Consider the following 15,908-nt stretch of genomic DNA (forward strand, 5'->3'; position numbering starts at 1 on the left):
TTAAAAATATATCATTAGAGGAAAACATGAATTTACCTCTCACACAAATATTTGCAAAGGTACTCAAGGAAAACATAAGCAAAACCACCATACGATGAAACAAAATGCCACTACTGAACAAGATTTAAGAAGCCATCAAGCATAAAATAAACAAAACCAACCAGCATACTGGGGTTTTTTTGTTTGCTTGTTTTATATGAGGACAACATGCAGAATTTTTTCCTGAAGTTTAAAAAAAAGTGTTCTAGAAAGTTGGATAGGTTACTCCAGCATTTTTAGTAGAATTAGCATTCCTTACAATATTGCATACTTTTTAAAACCTCTTAAAAGCTTACTATCGAGATTTACAAGCTGCTATTGTCAAGATGTCTTTATCTGGTCAATTCTTTAGTTATATCAGGAGTGACTGGCACTACTCCAGTGGAGAACAGTACTATTTAAGTGATAACATTGGTGATTAACCCCCGGCATGGCTAACTCAATAGAACTATTAAAACAAACTGTTTATTTTAAAAGGAATAATATTATTCATTTTTAAAAACCTCATAAAGGTGCTTCTGGCATAGTAAATGTGGCTATTATCTTTCCAGTAATTAAAACTGTCTTGTGCCTGCCTCTGTGTACCTCTGCTATCCAGTTATGGGCCTATGTATTTGCTCTATGTCCCTGTTTTCTGCCTGTTGAAAAACTTCCTGAAATCAGTGGGAAGATTTTTAATTACTTTGACAATGTTACCTGTGACTTGATTCAAAGTAATTTAGGTTCAACACTAGCAAAAACAAGGTGGTTGGTTTTTTCCCACAACGTAACAGGAAATAGCAAAAGAAATTCAGCATAAGCAGACAGAACAAGCCTGAGTAACTAGAAACATATAAATGGAGGTGCCTAAAAATACAGCATTTCTCTTGAATTTCCCTATGGTGCACTTTGAAAAGCTGAAAAGTTCACGGAGGGGATTGGAGGTGATATTTACAAGATAATTAGATACCTACACATGGAAGATACATGACAAAGATACACACATATACAATATGTATGTAAGTATATCTCAGAGTAAAAAGGTGGTTCAGCCTCCCTCTCAGCATTAGCTTCACAGGAATCCCAGGAAAAAAAAACCAACATCTGAAAACTTACAGGCCTAAGTTTGGCTGCATGAACCTCACTCTTATATTCCTAACATACAAATACACACCATTAAAGTCACTTGTGTCATAATATACTGAAGGATTTGAGAAAAGCCTCTTCGGTTTATTATGTGCTACTCCGTTATTATCAACATCTCCTACTCGTGGAAGCATCTCTTGAGAAAATACTACCCCTCCCCTCCAAATACAATAAGCCAGCCAAGACAGCAAGAGGTGCACTACTTGAAGTTAACTCCTCCCTTCTTGTTTTTAAGCCACTCAAGTCATTTCAATCAGTGACATTTTCCCTGTCAAGTAAATCAGTATTACAGGATCTGTTGCCTAGGCTGAGATTTCATTTCCTTGAAACTAAGCTAAAGAGGCAAACAAGCAATTCCTTTGCCCTACTATATGTTTCTGATGGTTGGAACATTACTGTCAGTTCAGCTTGTGCCTCAGTCACTGTAATCCATTCTGGTTTGTGTCTCCATAACATTACACATCTTTATTCAGGAGTCTCAAAGTTCATGGTTTCTTTCTAACTTGTTCTAACTAAATAATCATGAATTTGTTTTATTTTGGTTTGTCCTCTCCACTCCATCAAACAAAAAATTTACTACTATAACTTTCAAGTGTCTCAGTTTGCTCTACCTACCCATCACACTGGGCCTGCTATTAAAGTTTGGGAAAGAAAAAAAAAATTGAAAGTTTTTGCAGTCGTCTTCGGCAAAAAGTGCAAATAAAACCCAACCAACCCACCAAGGAAAAAAAACATCACAGCTAATACTTGTGCATTAATAGAGAAAACATAGATCTGCCAAATTATTTTCATAGATAACATTGGCAGCTAGGAATGGCAAATACTTATTTTGCTTATAACCTTTTGTCCACCATCAGATATTTTTTCCTCCTTGCCATACTACATATGGTCATACTGCAAACTTTATAGTCCTACATTTGTCAATCCTAACTGACCGACACTTTACTCCAGTACCTCTTATGATTAAACTACACCCCAGTGGATATTTAGAATAACTATGTAGGTCTTCTCCACTTATTCCAAGTTGCTTGTTATGGACATAAATATTCAGATTAAAGGAAGATGACACTGCCAAATCTCTCTACAGCTCTGATTTACATAGTTTGCTGTTCCTGACTGGTACTTGAACCAGGTCCTCAGTCTTCCTCTCCCAGGTGAGTTTCATGCTTATGTACAAAGTGTATCTTGCAATGATTTCCAGATGAGCAGCTCTTCCTCAAAAATACATAGTGAGTTTTCGGTTATGTTACTTACAAAATATTACTATAATATCTAAAATGAAGACAAGTATGGAAAGTAACCATATTCTACTGGCTAAGAAACAAAAGCCACTGCAGGAGAGATGTCTGCATTACCTGAAGGGAAATGAACTTTTAAATTCAGATTTACAAAAATAAAATATTTAGCATATTAGTAATGAATTATATTTCACCAATAGACTTGAATGTTTTTATGCATTTCTGTAACAACTTATAATAAAATTATTTTTTATGATTGGATTCCATCCTGTATTTGTCTGTCATCAAAAAAGTTTTCCCTTTCAACGTGTGAGGATGGATACATATGTAACCAAACTGGGAACCAACCGGGAAAAAGTAATTACAGACAGATTGTTTATCTGAGAGGCAAAAAGGGCAGCAAGGAGGAGTGCCAAGAAATGAGAAAAGGGGAATATAAACTACACAACTGCTGTCATTTGGACAGTCCAGGGGTAATCATCAGGCAGCCCTGAACTGATCACCACAAGCTGGAGCAGGACAATAAGCCAACCTGTTGTTCTGACCATACCACATATTTCGAGCCTGCTGTCATGGTCAGGAGGACTGGGGGCTGAGGAGGAGTTGGCTGGTCAGGGGACATGTGGGACACATGGATCAAACACCCCCGTAACACCATGTCAGTGCCTGTTCCAGGTCTGACTGTGCTGACACCTTCCTAACATCCCAATGTTATCCTAACAAAAAAAAAAAAAATCTGAATTGATCAGGTCATGGAAGGGAAGTCAGAAAAACAGAGAGTATAACTTTAAAAATTACATCAGTAGTATGCTATTAAAATGGAACACTGAGAGAAATCTCATTAGCCTTTCTATATTCCAAAATGTTTTGTTCATACAGGCATTTCCAGACCATGTGTACCAAACAGGACTTTTCCCTTCCCATCACAGCTGTGTCCAAAACCTGCCTTTACTATTGCAGCACAGCAATAAACATCTTTTGAAAACTAGTATGAGTATGAATTCTGTGGGCAATCTCAAAGAAACAACAACAATAAAGATCAATTATCAATACAGACCGCGCCTTTTCCATATTAACTTTAGGCATCGACAGTTGATGCAAACTCACTCCACGTCTCGCATGACTTTCCCCCAGACCTTGCATATCAGAAGCGGCAGGTGAAATCTGTGCACTTGAACAGAGGTACTTGGGTTGGGGCAGAGAGGTTGAGTTGGGGCGCCTTCTGTCTCAGAAAGACAGGCAGCCACATGCTTAACTTCTGGCCTGAAGAGGTTAGGGTCTCCTAACAGCACAAACTCTACTACTTGTATTAGAAAAATAGGATTAAAAAAATTAGGGCAAAATTTGTAAATATAAATTGGGTTGGGTCACAAACATGGAAGGAATGAACCACAACACAAAGTTTAGAACTTGTGAATCGTCAGATGAGTTTAAAGTTTTTTTGTCAGTGAGTTGAGAAATACTTGGAATTTTTCTTCTGATGACACTAAAGCAACAGCCATGACAACCATTAATATCTTTAATTGACATCATCTGTGCAACTGTACAGCACAATTGTTAGTACATGCTGGACACAAAAAAATTTGTCTAGCCTTTTTTGAAAGTCTGTGCTTAGATGCTTCTTTCTGTCTTAATTTGTTAGTTATTGCCAAAAGTACTGTTGAGAAACAAACAGGAGCGAGGTAGGTTAACATTCAGGTTGTGATAAAACACACTCTGTGCCAAAAAAGAAGATATATTTATCCATATTAGTTCTTTCCATCTTTTACTTGAGGTTCTGTTCAAGATAACATAAGCAGAGAAAGAGAAGATATACATATTACATTGAAATGAAAAATTCTTAAATATGTGACAGCTACAGCTTAAACCATGTGCTCAGTTTATGAGCTGATATTAGTTTCAGTCTGTAGATCAAAAACTAAGTTTCCCATCAAAGCTGTTTTCACACCTTCTTTGCCATAATGTATATTCAGTGTTAAAAGCTTAATTCCAGATGAGTGATATTATTTATTTCTCTCAACTCCTCAAGCAGAAACTTTTTTTTTTTTACCTTTTGATCTGCTTATGTAGCAATCCAATTTTTCATGAAACAACCACATGGAATTAAAGCAGATAACACCACGATTGTTCTTTTCGCAGGGCACTGCCATTCCAAAAGAAGCTGTTGCTTTTGCTTGCTAAAGGTTGATCGCAAACCATACCACACACTACACAATAATACTATCAAAAAGCAAGAATATCCGCATAACAACAGAATCATATTTTAAAATAAAACAGAAAACCAAATGATGCATATGCACATCAGATTAACCGGAGTTTCAAAGATATTTCAGGGCAAGCCTGGTGTCAAGGTAGAACTGAAATTGTACTGGTATGCAAAGTATGCAGGCAGAAAGCAGCTTGAAAAAAGAAAACCACCCTGAAAAAACAGTCTATTATTAGACTACACGGAATGAAAACATACCTATTTGTTTTGCAGCTTGTAATATAGTTTTTAAATCATCATTTACAGTTTGGTGTTCTTTTTTGTCCAAATTGTCATCAACAAACTTTATTATCTTCTTCCAAGTAAGATCAGACTTCAGCAACTGTTCATGTAGTTTTGTTCTTTTAGTCTGAAAATGAAAAATATTTAGGGCTTTTTTATTTGTTTCCAACTACTATATGGAGGTTCCTTTAAAATTAAACACCAGATAAAAACATTTCTTTCCAATTGCATTCGGTCAGTATGCAGTAATGATTGCAAGCAGTTTCTCTGCTACCTGTGCTTTACTCTCTTTCCTGTGCATAAGGAAGGAGAAGGATACGCGCACGTGCGCGCGCACACACACCCCCCCTCTCACTACCTTACAGAGAATTCTGCCTTGGAAGGAATAAAGCCAAATTCTTGCAGCTTGAGAAGATTTACAGCTCCCAGGATTCAAAACTCATTTCACAATACAGGTTCCCACAATGCATCTATTGCTTTAATGCATTATTTCTTGGGGAGAAAAAAAAAAAGTACCTAAATTCAGTATCACTAAATTTATTCTAAACACCCCCCAATATGAGTCTGAGATGAACTTAATATTCAGCTGTTTGGCTCCCCAGCTCTGCATAGGCTCGGAGCTAGAAACATACCAGCCCAGCCCAACTTAACTGCCTGAAACATGAAATCACAGAGCTGTACCTACGCAGCCAAGTGACCTAGCACATTATGATTATAAGGGCCTAGCATAAATCACAAAGCTACAGCAAATCTGACTTTGAGCGAGGACATTATGAAGGAATGCACAGGAAACTATACACGCTCTGCCCAGTCTTGCTTGCCTACTCTTACAAAATAGCAATGCAAATTAAGAAAGCAAACAATTCCTACTATATACACGTGAATACTTTATAGTTATGCTCTGGAAAAGAAAAAAAAACATTACCATTAAATCAGCTAATTCTTCACTGTAATCCTCATGTTTAGTGACATTTGAAAAGGAGCGTAAAGCGCCTGTAAGACGAGGCAAGGCCATCTGTTACTCATTCAGTGATCCATAGGATAAGAAATTAAATCCCAGTTCAAGCACCTAGATGAGAATAAAACAAATAACATGGCTTTGTTAATGCTATAAATACAAACTTGCATCACAAACTTGAAAGACCTTTTTGAGCAAGCAGAACTTGGCTGGCACGTCAATTAAACAAGTTAAAAAAGAAAAAGCTCTTTCTAAATGTTGATAATCAAGGTTCAGGAAAAGGGAGGTGAAAGGCACACGTAGGCAAGACACGGTAAGACGTGGATGTCACTCAGCATGTTCTTCTTCACCCTTCTTCCTAAAAAAAAAAATGTTACCAGCAATGAGGCAAAGTGGCAATTATACCTTTAGCACCACTAACAAGAGAGTATTACAGCGAAATCTGTGTAACTGAACTTTAGCTCCCAACAGTAGTAAATGATTACAACCTACAAGAAGATTTCCTCTGAACCAGCCCACACTGGGAGCTTTCCAGTCACTAACAGTCTCCAGCGCTGATGCAGGGACATCCTTCTTGACAACCACTTAGCCATTTTTAACCAGCAAAACAGGCAAAGAAAATTACAACTAGAAAAAAAGATTGTAATACGCATAGCACTTAACTATTATAAGAGAGAAAGGGAATAAAAGGACTACCAGAAAACTGAAAAAGAAAGTATGCCTTGGGATGTTTTTATCTCACAACTGGGAGCGTACGTACACGCTTACACAGCGCGGGGCTCTCTCCAGGACTACAGCTATTTCTGTGCGGTCTTATTTCCTGTGTGAAACAGGCTCATATCTATACAGCAAAACACAGCTGTTCTCCATCTGAACTTGTACTCATTCCAAGCCTTTTACTGAAACTGTTCTCCAAGTTGTTTAATTTTGAAAGGTGCCCACAGCTGAATTGCTTAATGAACTCTAATGCACAGCTACAGTTTCTGATGGTAGCAGATAGATACAGATTTAGATTATTTCTGAAACAATTAATGATACCATTACAAACCTAATGATCTGCATCATTCTTAGCATGCCTGAAGACTATCGGCCATCCAGAATTTAAATAACTTAAAATAGACTTAATAAAATGACTTTTTTTTCCCCCCGCACTGTGATATACTGTACAGAAGTCCCTGCTTTAATCCAATTATCCTTAACATTTTTCTTCATTTAATGACCACATCTGTATTCTAGCTATCAGCTTTGCAATACAGCACAAAAGCAAACCCAGATGCAGTGTTCCAGTCACAGAGAAATGTCACAGGCTTATCAGGTCTGCTTGTTTTCCCACCTCTTGTTAAGATGCTTTTTGAGAAAAGCTATCACAACAGCTGATCTTTTGGAGACAATTGTTATAATGATGAAGCTACAAATGTGGAAATATAAAATCTTTAACTGTGAAGGGGATAGAGAGGACACGTTCAAATTCAAGCCTAGAGGCAGACAGAGCCAAGCAACACTTCAGCTTTGAGATGTCCAGTGGATAGATGACATGTAAGTCATGCCACCGTAGCTCCTAGTTAAAATAGCCTGGGAACATTATAGCCACTATTATAGAAGTAGTGTGTCAAAATTTGAGAGAACCTAACCCGACCTTTTTTGTTTGAACCCAACAAAAATGGTAAATCACTCTCATACTGCTCCAATGATAGTATTGCTATTAGGTATTAAAGATCACTCCATTTTGCCTATTTATTTTATACCTATAGAATTATGGTCCTTTACAACAACATATAACAACACAACTGTAATATTATTTTCACACACACAAGATTTTAAAGCATCTCCTACAGGCCCATTTGTTAGGAAATCAAGTTTTGAAGGAGTGTTTCTTCCTCCTTTATTCACTGAGTTAACAAAACTTTCTGAAATAAAAAACCTGGAACCTCAGAGGACAAGTTAAGGGCACACCTCCCTGACCACAGCCTTGGCCAAAGCACCAAATCCAGCCCTGAAGCCCTACAGCTGAGCTCGCATTAAGATATGATGCTCCACGTGTGCCTATGTGCTTTCAGAACTTGCCGGTCCCAGAGGGGCTGCTTTGGGGGAGCAGCTGCCTAAAGCTTCTGCACCTCATTTATAGACAAACTCCGTGGGCCCTTCGCTTCTGGTCAATGACACCCACCCTCACCAGAGCACCACAAAAAAAACAAAAATAGCCATCAAGTAGAAAGCAGGGGACACGTGCAATTACTCTATTGTTAACATGAAAACCAATGTAAAGATTAAGAACTTACGCTATTATTCTGCAACATACTAGAGCGGGTTGTAAATGGTGGGTCAAAAATGCTGTGGCGCTATGAGATACCACACAAATTTACTTTTGTTTAAAAAAAAAAATACTTAACTGCTTTCACATAAAGCCTGCTGATGTAGATACCTGCCTTCACTACGCCACCTTTAGAGTGGATGAGCTACTGCTTGCCTTTCCACAGCCACCATAAGAGTAACTAATTCCTTCTGATTTGACAGAAATACACCTGTTTGCCTGCAGCTCAATCTGCAACATCTGTACTACTAAATGATCCTGCTAAAGATCTGCTGGTTTTCAAACAAGGATCCAAAAGGCAGCAGTGATTAAATCCTATTTACCAGGGCCCACATCTAGAGATTCAAGATGAACTTTTGCCACTCCCCCTAGACACAAAGGTGTGAGAATGGGTACCATCTTATTTCATGTTTGTAGAGGGACAAGTGGAATGGGAATTTAAGCTTAAGATCAGTGCAACTTTACATGGTAAAAGTATCTCTCCCCATCCCCTGCCTTCAATCAAGTAAAGACAATTTGGGCCCATTCTGCTAATGTTTTTTAGGAAAAGGAATTGAAGTTTAAGCATTCCTAGCACTGTATCTCAGACTTCCCGCCTCTTTTCCATAAACCTTAACTTTCCACTAAGCTTCTGTCTGTAAAGCAGAAAGAGCAATATCCACCTTTCTAAAGCTTTGTGAAGATGACAGGCAATACCTTTTAAAGCCTATTTTACTTCTTAAAAAAAAAAAAAAAGGTGGTTTTAACACTGAAAGTAAAACATGTAACAGCAGATTATACTCAGAATTCAGGTATGAAACCATTCAAACTTTATAGTTTGAAAGTAAACATAACAGTAAACATAGATCATAATCTCAAGAGGGTTTGGGGTTTTTTTTCATTAAACTGAAAAATGTAAAAAATTGCTACCTATATTACAAAGATAATTAACAGGGTTGCGATGAACGGGGCAGAGTCTGGATGGAGGCCCCTAATTAGCGGTGTTCCCCAGGGGTCTGTGCTGGGTCTAGTCCTATTCAATATATTCATCAATGACCTGGACAAAGGGATTGAGTGTACCCTCAGCAAGTTCGCTGATACCAAGCTGGAAGGAGTGGCTGATACACCAGAAGGCTGTGCTGCCATTCAGTGAGACCTGGACAGGCTGGAGAGCTGGGCTGAGGGGAACCTCTGAAATGCAACAAAAGCAAGTGCAAGGTCCTGCTCCTGGAGAGGAACAACCCCATGCACCAGTACAGGTTGGGGGCTGACCTGCTGGAAAGCTGCTCTGCTGAGAAGGACCTGGGAGTGCTGGGGGACAGCAAGCTGACCCTGAGCCAGCAACGTGCCCTTGTGGCCAAGAAGGCCAACGGTATCCTGGGATGCATTAAAAGGAAAGTGGCCAGCAGGTCGAGACAGGTTATCCTCCCCCTCTACTCTGCCCTACTTAGGCCACATCTGTAGTACTGTGTGCAGTTTTGGGCCCCTCAGTTTAAGAAGGCCAGGGAACTGCTTGAGGAAGTCCAGCGGAGAGCTACCAAGATGATCAGGGCACTGAAGCATCTCCCTTATGAGGAAAGGCTGAGAGACCTGGGTTTGTTTAGCCTGGAGAAGAGAAGACTATGGGGGGATCTTGTCAATAAATATCTGAAGGGTGGGTGTCAAGAGGTTGGGGCCAGACTCTCAGTGGTGCCCACGGCCAGGACAAGGGGCAATGGGCACAAGTTGGAACACAGGAAGTTCCACCTGAACATGAGGAAAAACTTCTTTCCTGTGAGGGTGCCAGAGCAGTGGCACAGGCTGCCCAGGCAGGCTGTGGGGTCTCTTTCCCTGGAGACATTCAAAACCCACGTGGACGTGTTCAAGTGTCCCGGCTGAAGCAGTCCCTTCCAACCCCTGCCATTCTGTGATTACTAGAGAAGTTTTCCACTTCCAATTTTACCAAGCACTTAAATTGTCCTTCCACTCTTGACCTTCCTATTTTCTTCTATAACCAAACAACAGAAGCATCTCTTTCTCTTCTCCACTGAAATGTTACAGAGGTTATGGTCAAAGTGTTTTTTGTCGTTGCTGTTTTGTTTTAAACTTACTTATTTTAATGCCTATACTCTTTAACAAAAGAAGCCAGCTACCCTGTAGGGCTAAGAGAAGGGCATTGCTCAACCGCAGATACCTTAATTTTCAAGTTGAAAATGATGGAATAACAGAGCATTAACAAAATCACAGGTGAAAATCAGCAGTTGCACTATCCTAAAGTACCAGCTTCTGTAGCCTCTAGTATTTGGCAAGTTACACACAGCAGTCATTTTGTTTAAACTATTTAAGAAATATCAAACCATGTTACCAGGTTTTGCCTATATTGCCTATAATTCTTTAAACTATTAACAGGTTTCTTGCTATCTATGTAAACCTCTCATTTAGAAAAGTAATCAATAACAACTTCAGGTTTTCTAATCAAAGAACATTATACAGAAAAAGAGGCTTTAGACACTGCAATTAATAGCAGGTTGCTACTCACCACGTAGAATTTGGATCAAACGGCATTTTTACTTTCACTTGTCAAAGTGGGATCATTTCAAATTAAAAGAAAGCTAAAAAGGCAATGATAGCCCAGCCATAAGGCAATTAAAAAAAAAAAGGGGGGGGGGCAATGCAGTAACTTTTTTTGTACTTTAAATGCATTTAAAAAACATTAAAATAAAGATTAGCACAGGATATCTTAAATCAAAACAGAAGCAGCAAGACCATGAGGACACATTAAGACATTTTAAATATATCCATAGAGGATTTTATTCCTTTACACTATTTTGCAAGAGGAATGAAAATAAATAAATCCTGAAGCATTAAATTTTAGTGACATGAACATATTTTAGAATTGCTACAGTTAACCTCAGCAGCTTTATTAACACAAAGGTAAACTTCATTTTTTATTTACCAATAAGTCTCAATATTTTAAAAACCCACGTTCTATTGGTATGTAATTCTCACTGCCGTTTTCAAGAAATAAATAAAAGCATTAGATGAAAAAACTATTTTACAACAATGGGGACATTTTGTATTAGATTCACTTAAACTTCTTATCCAAGCATGTTTGATGCAAACAGTAGAAATACAGCACCTAGCATCAAAGTTGACAGCCAGGGATAGTAGTGGTTTGATGATGTCTGGGACATTAATCAAACAGCAGGCCAAAGCAAGATATACAATATTAATATTTTCCAACTGGATATTCTGTACCTTTGGAGGCAGTGCTATATGATGTAGCAGCAATTGTACCCTTTCAGACACCTAGTTTTCTGCAAGAAAGCTCAGACATTACACTGGAATTCTCTCAGGTTGTCCGATGTCAAATATTGCTGATCTCCAGTCAAGACCAGGTCAATCTTTGAAAGGGAAATGTCAAGATTAAGGAATGTACTCAGGAAGAAATAGTGGCTGCCTGATACATGGTATTCATCCCAGTGAATACCAGAATTCAAACAAACGCTTCAGCATAATGAGGAGGCATATCACTGCCCCTGTGTGCCATCATTCATAAGAGACAATTTCAGGATCTTAATGATATAAATCACTAAACCAAAAAAAAAATCAGCTAAAAAAACCCCAAATAATGGAATTGCAAGCCATGCATTCCATGGAGTATTAACCCTTTCCAGATTCCCTCTCTCACAATCTTAGCCATGCACATGGCATTAAACACCAGCTGCCTAACACTGTTCCTGCCAGCATCAGCTGGTGAGGTGTTTCCTGTGATTACACCCAATACTGTTTTGGTGTGATGCCAAACATGTGGCTTGGCCCAATAATGTGTTCATTTTAGATGTTCTTTGAGATCATTACTAAGGACAGCTGTCATTTAAAAAAAATACATTTTAAAAAAATACATTTAAAAACAACCCTTTTTTCAGAATAACTCACCTTTATTTTCCAAGAACATAAGATGTAGTTCAATTGTTAGCTTGAGAAATTTTTATGCCCCATCACCTTAACTTTTTCACTCCCTGGAGCAAGCGACAAACTGCATCCCAAGTAATAGAGACTTAAAGACTTGCCTTACATGTAGAGATGTACTACAAGCGTATCTCCAACCTCAACATACATAACATGTACATTCATTTAAACACTGGCCGTGAGCCACAAATACAAGATATTGGGGGGGGAGGGCGCACACGTGTGTGTGTGTGGTTTTGCTGTAGTTTATCAGGGGGCTCTCTATGCCTCTCTCTTTCATACTCTGTGATCAACAGAAGTTGAAAACAACCCCAGGGGGTTCATCTTACTCCATTCCAGAAAAGTTTGCCACTAAAAGAAAAGCTGGAGGTGTATGGAAGGTAAAGATGGATGTACATGTCCAAAGGAAGTAAACAGAGAATGAAAAAATAGATAAGAGAGAGAAAGAAAAAGCCTTTCGCTAACAACAGCAAAGTAGCACAGGTTGTATCACACCAAGGATGGCTGAGAGGACGTGGGATGCACTTCAGCAAAAATAACTGCTGTAATAAAACATACATAATTACATAACTGCTGTGATACTCCCCTTCCAGCCTGCCCGCGTATTTTTTGTATAGTGGGGACCAGAACTGTACACAGTACTCCAGGGGTGGCCTGACAAGCACTGAGTAGAGTGGGATAATGACTTCTTTATCTCTGCTGGCGATGCCCTTTTTGATGCAGCCCAGCATCCTGTTGGCCTTCTTGGCCGCAGCAGCACACTGTTCGCTCATGTTGAGCTTTCTGTCCACCAGGACCCCCAGGTCCCTTTCCACAGAGCTGCTCCCCAGCCAGGTGCATCCCAGTCTGGGCTGCACTCCCAGGTTATGTTTTCCCAGGTGCATGACCTTACACTTGTCCTTGTTGAACTTCATAGGGTTCTTGTTAGACCACTCTTCCAGCCTACCCATGTCTTCCTGCAGGGTGACTCTCCCTTCCAAAGTATCCATTTCCCCACTCAGCTTGGTATCAGCAAACTTCATCAGTCTACACTTGATCCCATCATACAGATCACTTTGGAAGATATTAAACAGCATTGGGCCCAATATTGATCCCTGGGGGACCTCACTTGTGGCAGGCTGAAAAGGACCTATTTACCACTACCTGCTGGGTGCAGCCTGTCAGCCAGCTCCCCATCCACCACACAGACCACTTGTCTAGACCATAATGCATCAGTTTCTCTAGGAGGAAGCCTTGGGAAACCATACTGACAGTCTTGGAGAAATTCAGGTAGACAATGTCCACTGCTCACCTCACATCCACCAAGCAGGTCACTTTGTCATTCAAGGTGACCACATTTGTCAAGCACAATTTGCCTTTGGTGAATCTGTGCTGGCTTTTCCCAATCACGTGCTTCATTTCACTCGTGATAGTCCCCAGGAGGATTCATTCCATAACTTTCCCAAGGACTGAAGTAAGACTGAAAGGCCCACAATTTCATGGATCCTCCTTTAAGCCCTTCTTATAGATGGGGGTGCTATTAGCCTTCATCCAGATTTCTGGGATATCCCCCAGTCTCCAGGACACCTCAAAGATTATGGAGAGTGGCCTCGCAACAACGTCAGCCAGCTCTCTTAACACCTTTGGGTATATTGTTAGGGCCCATCGATTTGTAGGGGACAAGTTCCTGTAATAGTTCACATACCAACTCTTCCTTCACTGACAGTGGGTCTGTGTTTGCATCAGCCTGGGTTTTTGTTGCCAAGGCCTGGGGCCCAACACTGCTGGTAAAGACATAGGTGAAGAAAGTATTGAGAACCTCTGCCTTTTCAGCATTGTTGGTGACTAATTCACCTCTCCTGCTAAACAGTGGGTCAATATCTTTCCTTCTGTTTCTGCTCATTGTTTACCTACCTGAAGAACCCTTTCTTATTATTTTTGACATCTCTGGCCAATTTCAGTCTGAGCTTTTGCTTTTCCAACCACATCTCTGCATGCCCTGGAAATGCCCTTGTGGTTCTCAACCAGTATTTGTCCGCTTTTCCATCTCTGGTACACTTCTCTCTTGGTTTTGAGCAGACTCAGAATCCTGCCACCAACACGACTTAACTGTACTTCCACAATCAATTACCATACCAAAGACCACAAAAGGTCTGACGGCGGCCACACGAAAAGCTTACCAAATCAAGCTTTCCATTCTAGCATTACTACTAAACCATGCTGGGAAGTTGTTTCTTGACTTTCCACACCCTTGCCTTCTCTCAGAACAGTTTAGAGGTACATTAGCCCTTTCAGAATATCAGAAGGTGGTATCCCACAACGCTTCACTTCAAAACATTAGTGAAATTGATCTGGGAGGGTGAACTGACCTTACGTTATGTAAAGGGAGAGAATGTATGTGTCTACTTGTCAAAATCCTTCAGCAACCCAAGAAAAGCAAGAACCAGAAAATAATCATATTGAAAGAACATACTTGCAAAGATATGGCTAATGGTTTTATACAAGAAACATTTAAGCATAACCTAATTGTGCAAAAGGTAAAAATCATCACACTGCAGCTCTTCTAGGAAGATTTATTAAATATTATCTATACAAACCTGTGCGAGCACCTTTATGCAACCAAGGCAGATTAACATGAGGAATTATCAAGAAGAGTATCAGCTTTAGCATGCAGTCAGGTACATCTCTCATGGATAACACACAGCTATGCCTGGGCATAGACAGCTATGACATAACATGAAAATCCAAGCACCCTTTTTGGAATTAGCTAGTAACACCCCATGAGCAGAAGAAATAATGGCTGAGATTAACACCATTGAAGTTAATAAACTGAACCTCTACTTCAGCAGGGCAACAATATTACTTTACTTATTTTCAACTTTTTAAATAATAAAGCTATAATAAGAAAGTAACTTTTGGACAATGAAAAACATCTTAATTAAGTGAAATACCAATGCATATAATAGAAGCTCACTGTTGGGATATTCAAAGCTCAGGAAGCAAGTAAAGTTAACTGAATAATTAGCTTTCAAAAGATAAGATAAATTATACGTGGCTCATGAGCTTGGTGTACAGCTAAAATCAGGTTCTGCTTTTTATTTCTTTTGAGAAATGTTTCTTATGTTTGGTACACAGAAGAAAACAAAGTCTAAAGGACTCTTCCAGGGAAATGCGGCTACCAGAAGGAAGGCGATTCTACTTCACTTCACAGCTTCTTAAGCAGCATAAGATGAGTAAGACCAAAAGAAGACATTTAACAAATACATACATTGAAGTGCAAAACAGCAAACTGTGTATCCAATTACTACAATTAGGATACCTAAGTCATACTCTTCATGGTAGGTACATCTTATTCATGATTTGGTTAATTCTGCTTTGGAATTCTCCATAGAAGGAAATAACTAAATAAATTTGCTTATATTTCAAATCAAGCTTGACTGGCATGGGTTTGCTTAAGAGAAGGACAAATGTAACTTCATTTAAATAATAAGCCTTCAGCAGATGCCTCAGAAATAGTTAAGATACCATACAGCTTCTGTTCATTATCAGTGAATTTGATTGAAAACCGTGCTCAAGAAATAGCATATGCTTAATCTTTCTCCTCTCCAATGCTCCCTCCCTTCCATCTCCACTCTTATAACACTAAAATATTCAGTCCTACAAATACACCTTGGGATAGTCTAAGCACAGTGCCTAGGGGTGTTTTAGAGATCCTTTATAACATCAAAGATATTTGCATGGACCAGTAGATGTGACACAGGTCCTGTGAAACGTCCACATCCTCTGAAACAGTAGCTGGATGCAAGGTGTAATTCTGTGAGGTTTTTAGATTGGTAACAG

At 39.3% G+C, this 15,908-nt stretch overlaps 1 protein-coding gene across 4 annotated transcripts in view; it reads right to left on the reverse strand.

Moving 5' to 3' along the window:
* ASCC3 (activating signal cointegrator 1 complex subunit 3) overlaps positions 1 to 15,908 on the reverse strand; it is a 281,717-nt gene that overhangs the window by 257,083 nt on the left and 8,726 nt on the right. For all 4 annotated transcript variants that reach the window (XM_075087348.1, XM_075087349.1, XM_075087350.1 and 1 more), the window contains 2 exons: positions 5,816 to 5,959; positions 4,867 to 5,017 (listed from right to left, as the gene is read on the reverse strand). In XM_075087348.1, coding sequence (XP_074943449.1) covers positions 4,867 to 5,017; positions 5,816 to 5,905 — 241 coding nt within the window. In that variant the 5' untranslated portion in view covers positions 5,906 to 5,959. The remainder of the gene's footprint in view (positions 1 to 4,866; positions 5,018 to 5,815; positions 5,960 to 15,908) is intronic.

This window comes from Phalacrocorax aristotelis, chromosome 3 (genome assembly GCF_949628215.1).
Source record: "Phalacrocorax aristotelis chromosome 3, bGulAri2.1, whole genome shotgun sequence".
Lineage (NCBI taxonomy): Eukaryota > Metazoa > Chordata > Aves > Suliformes > Phalacrocoracidae > Phalacrocorax > Phalacrocorax aristotelis.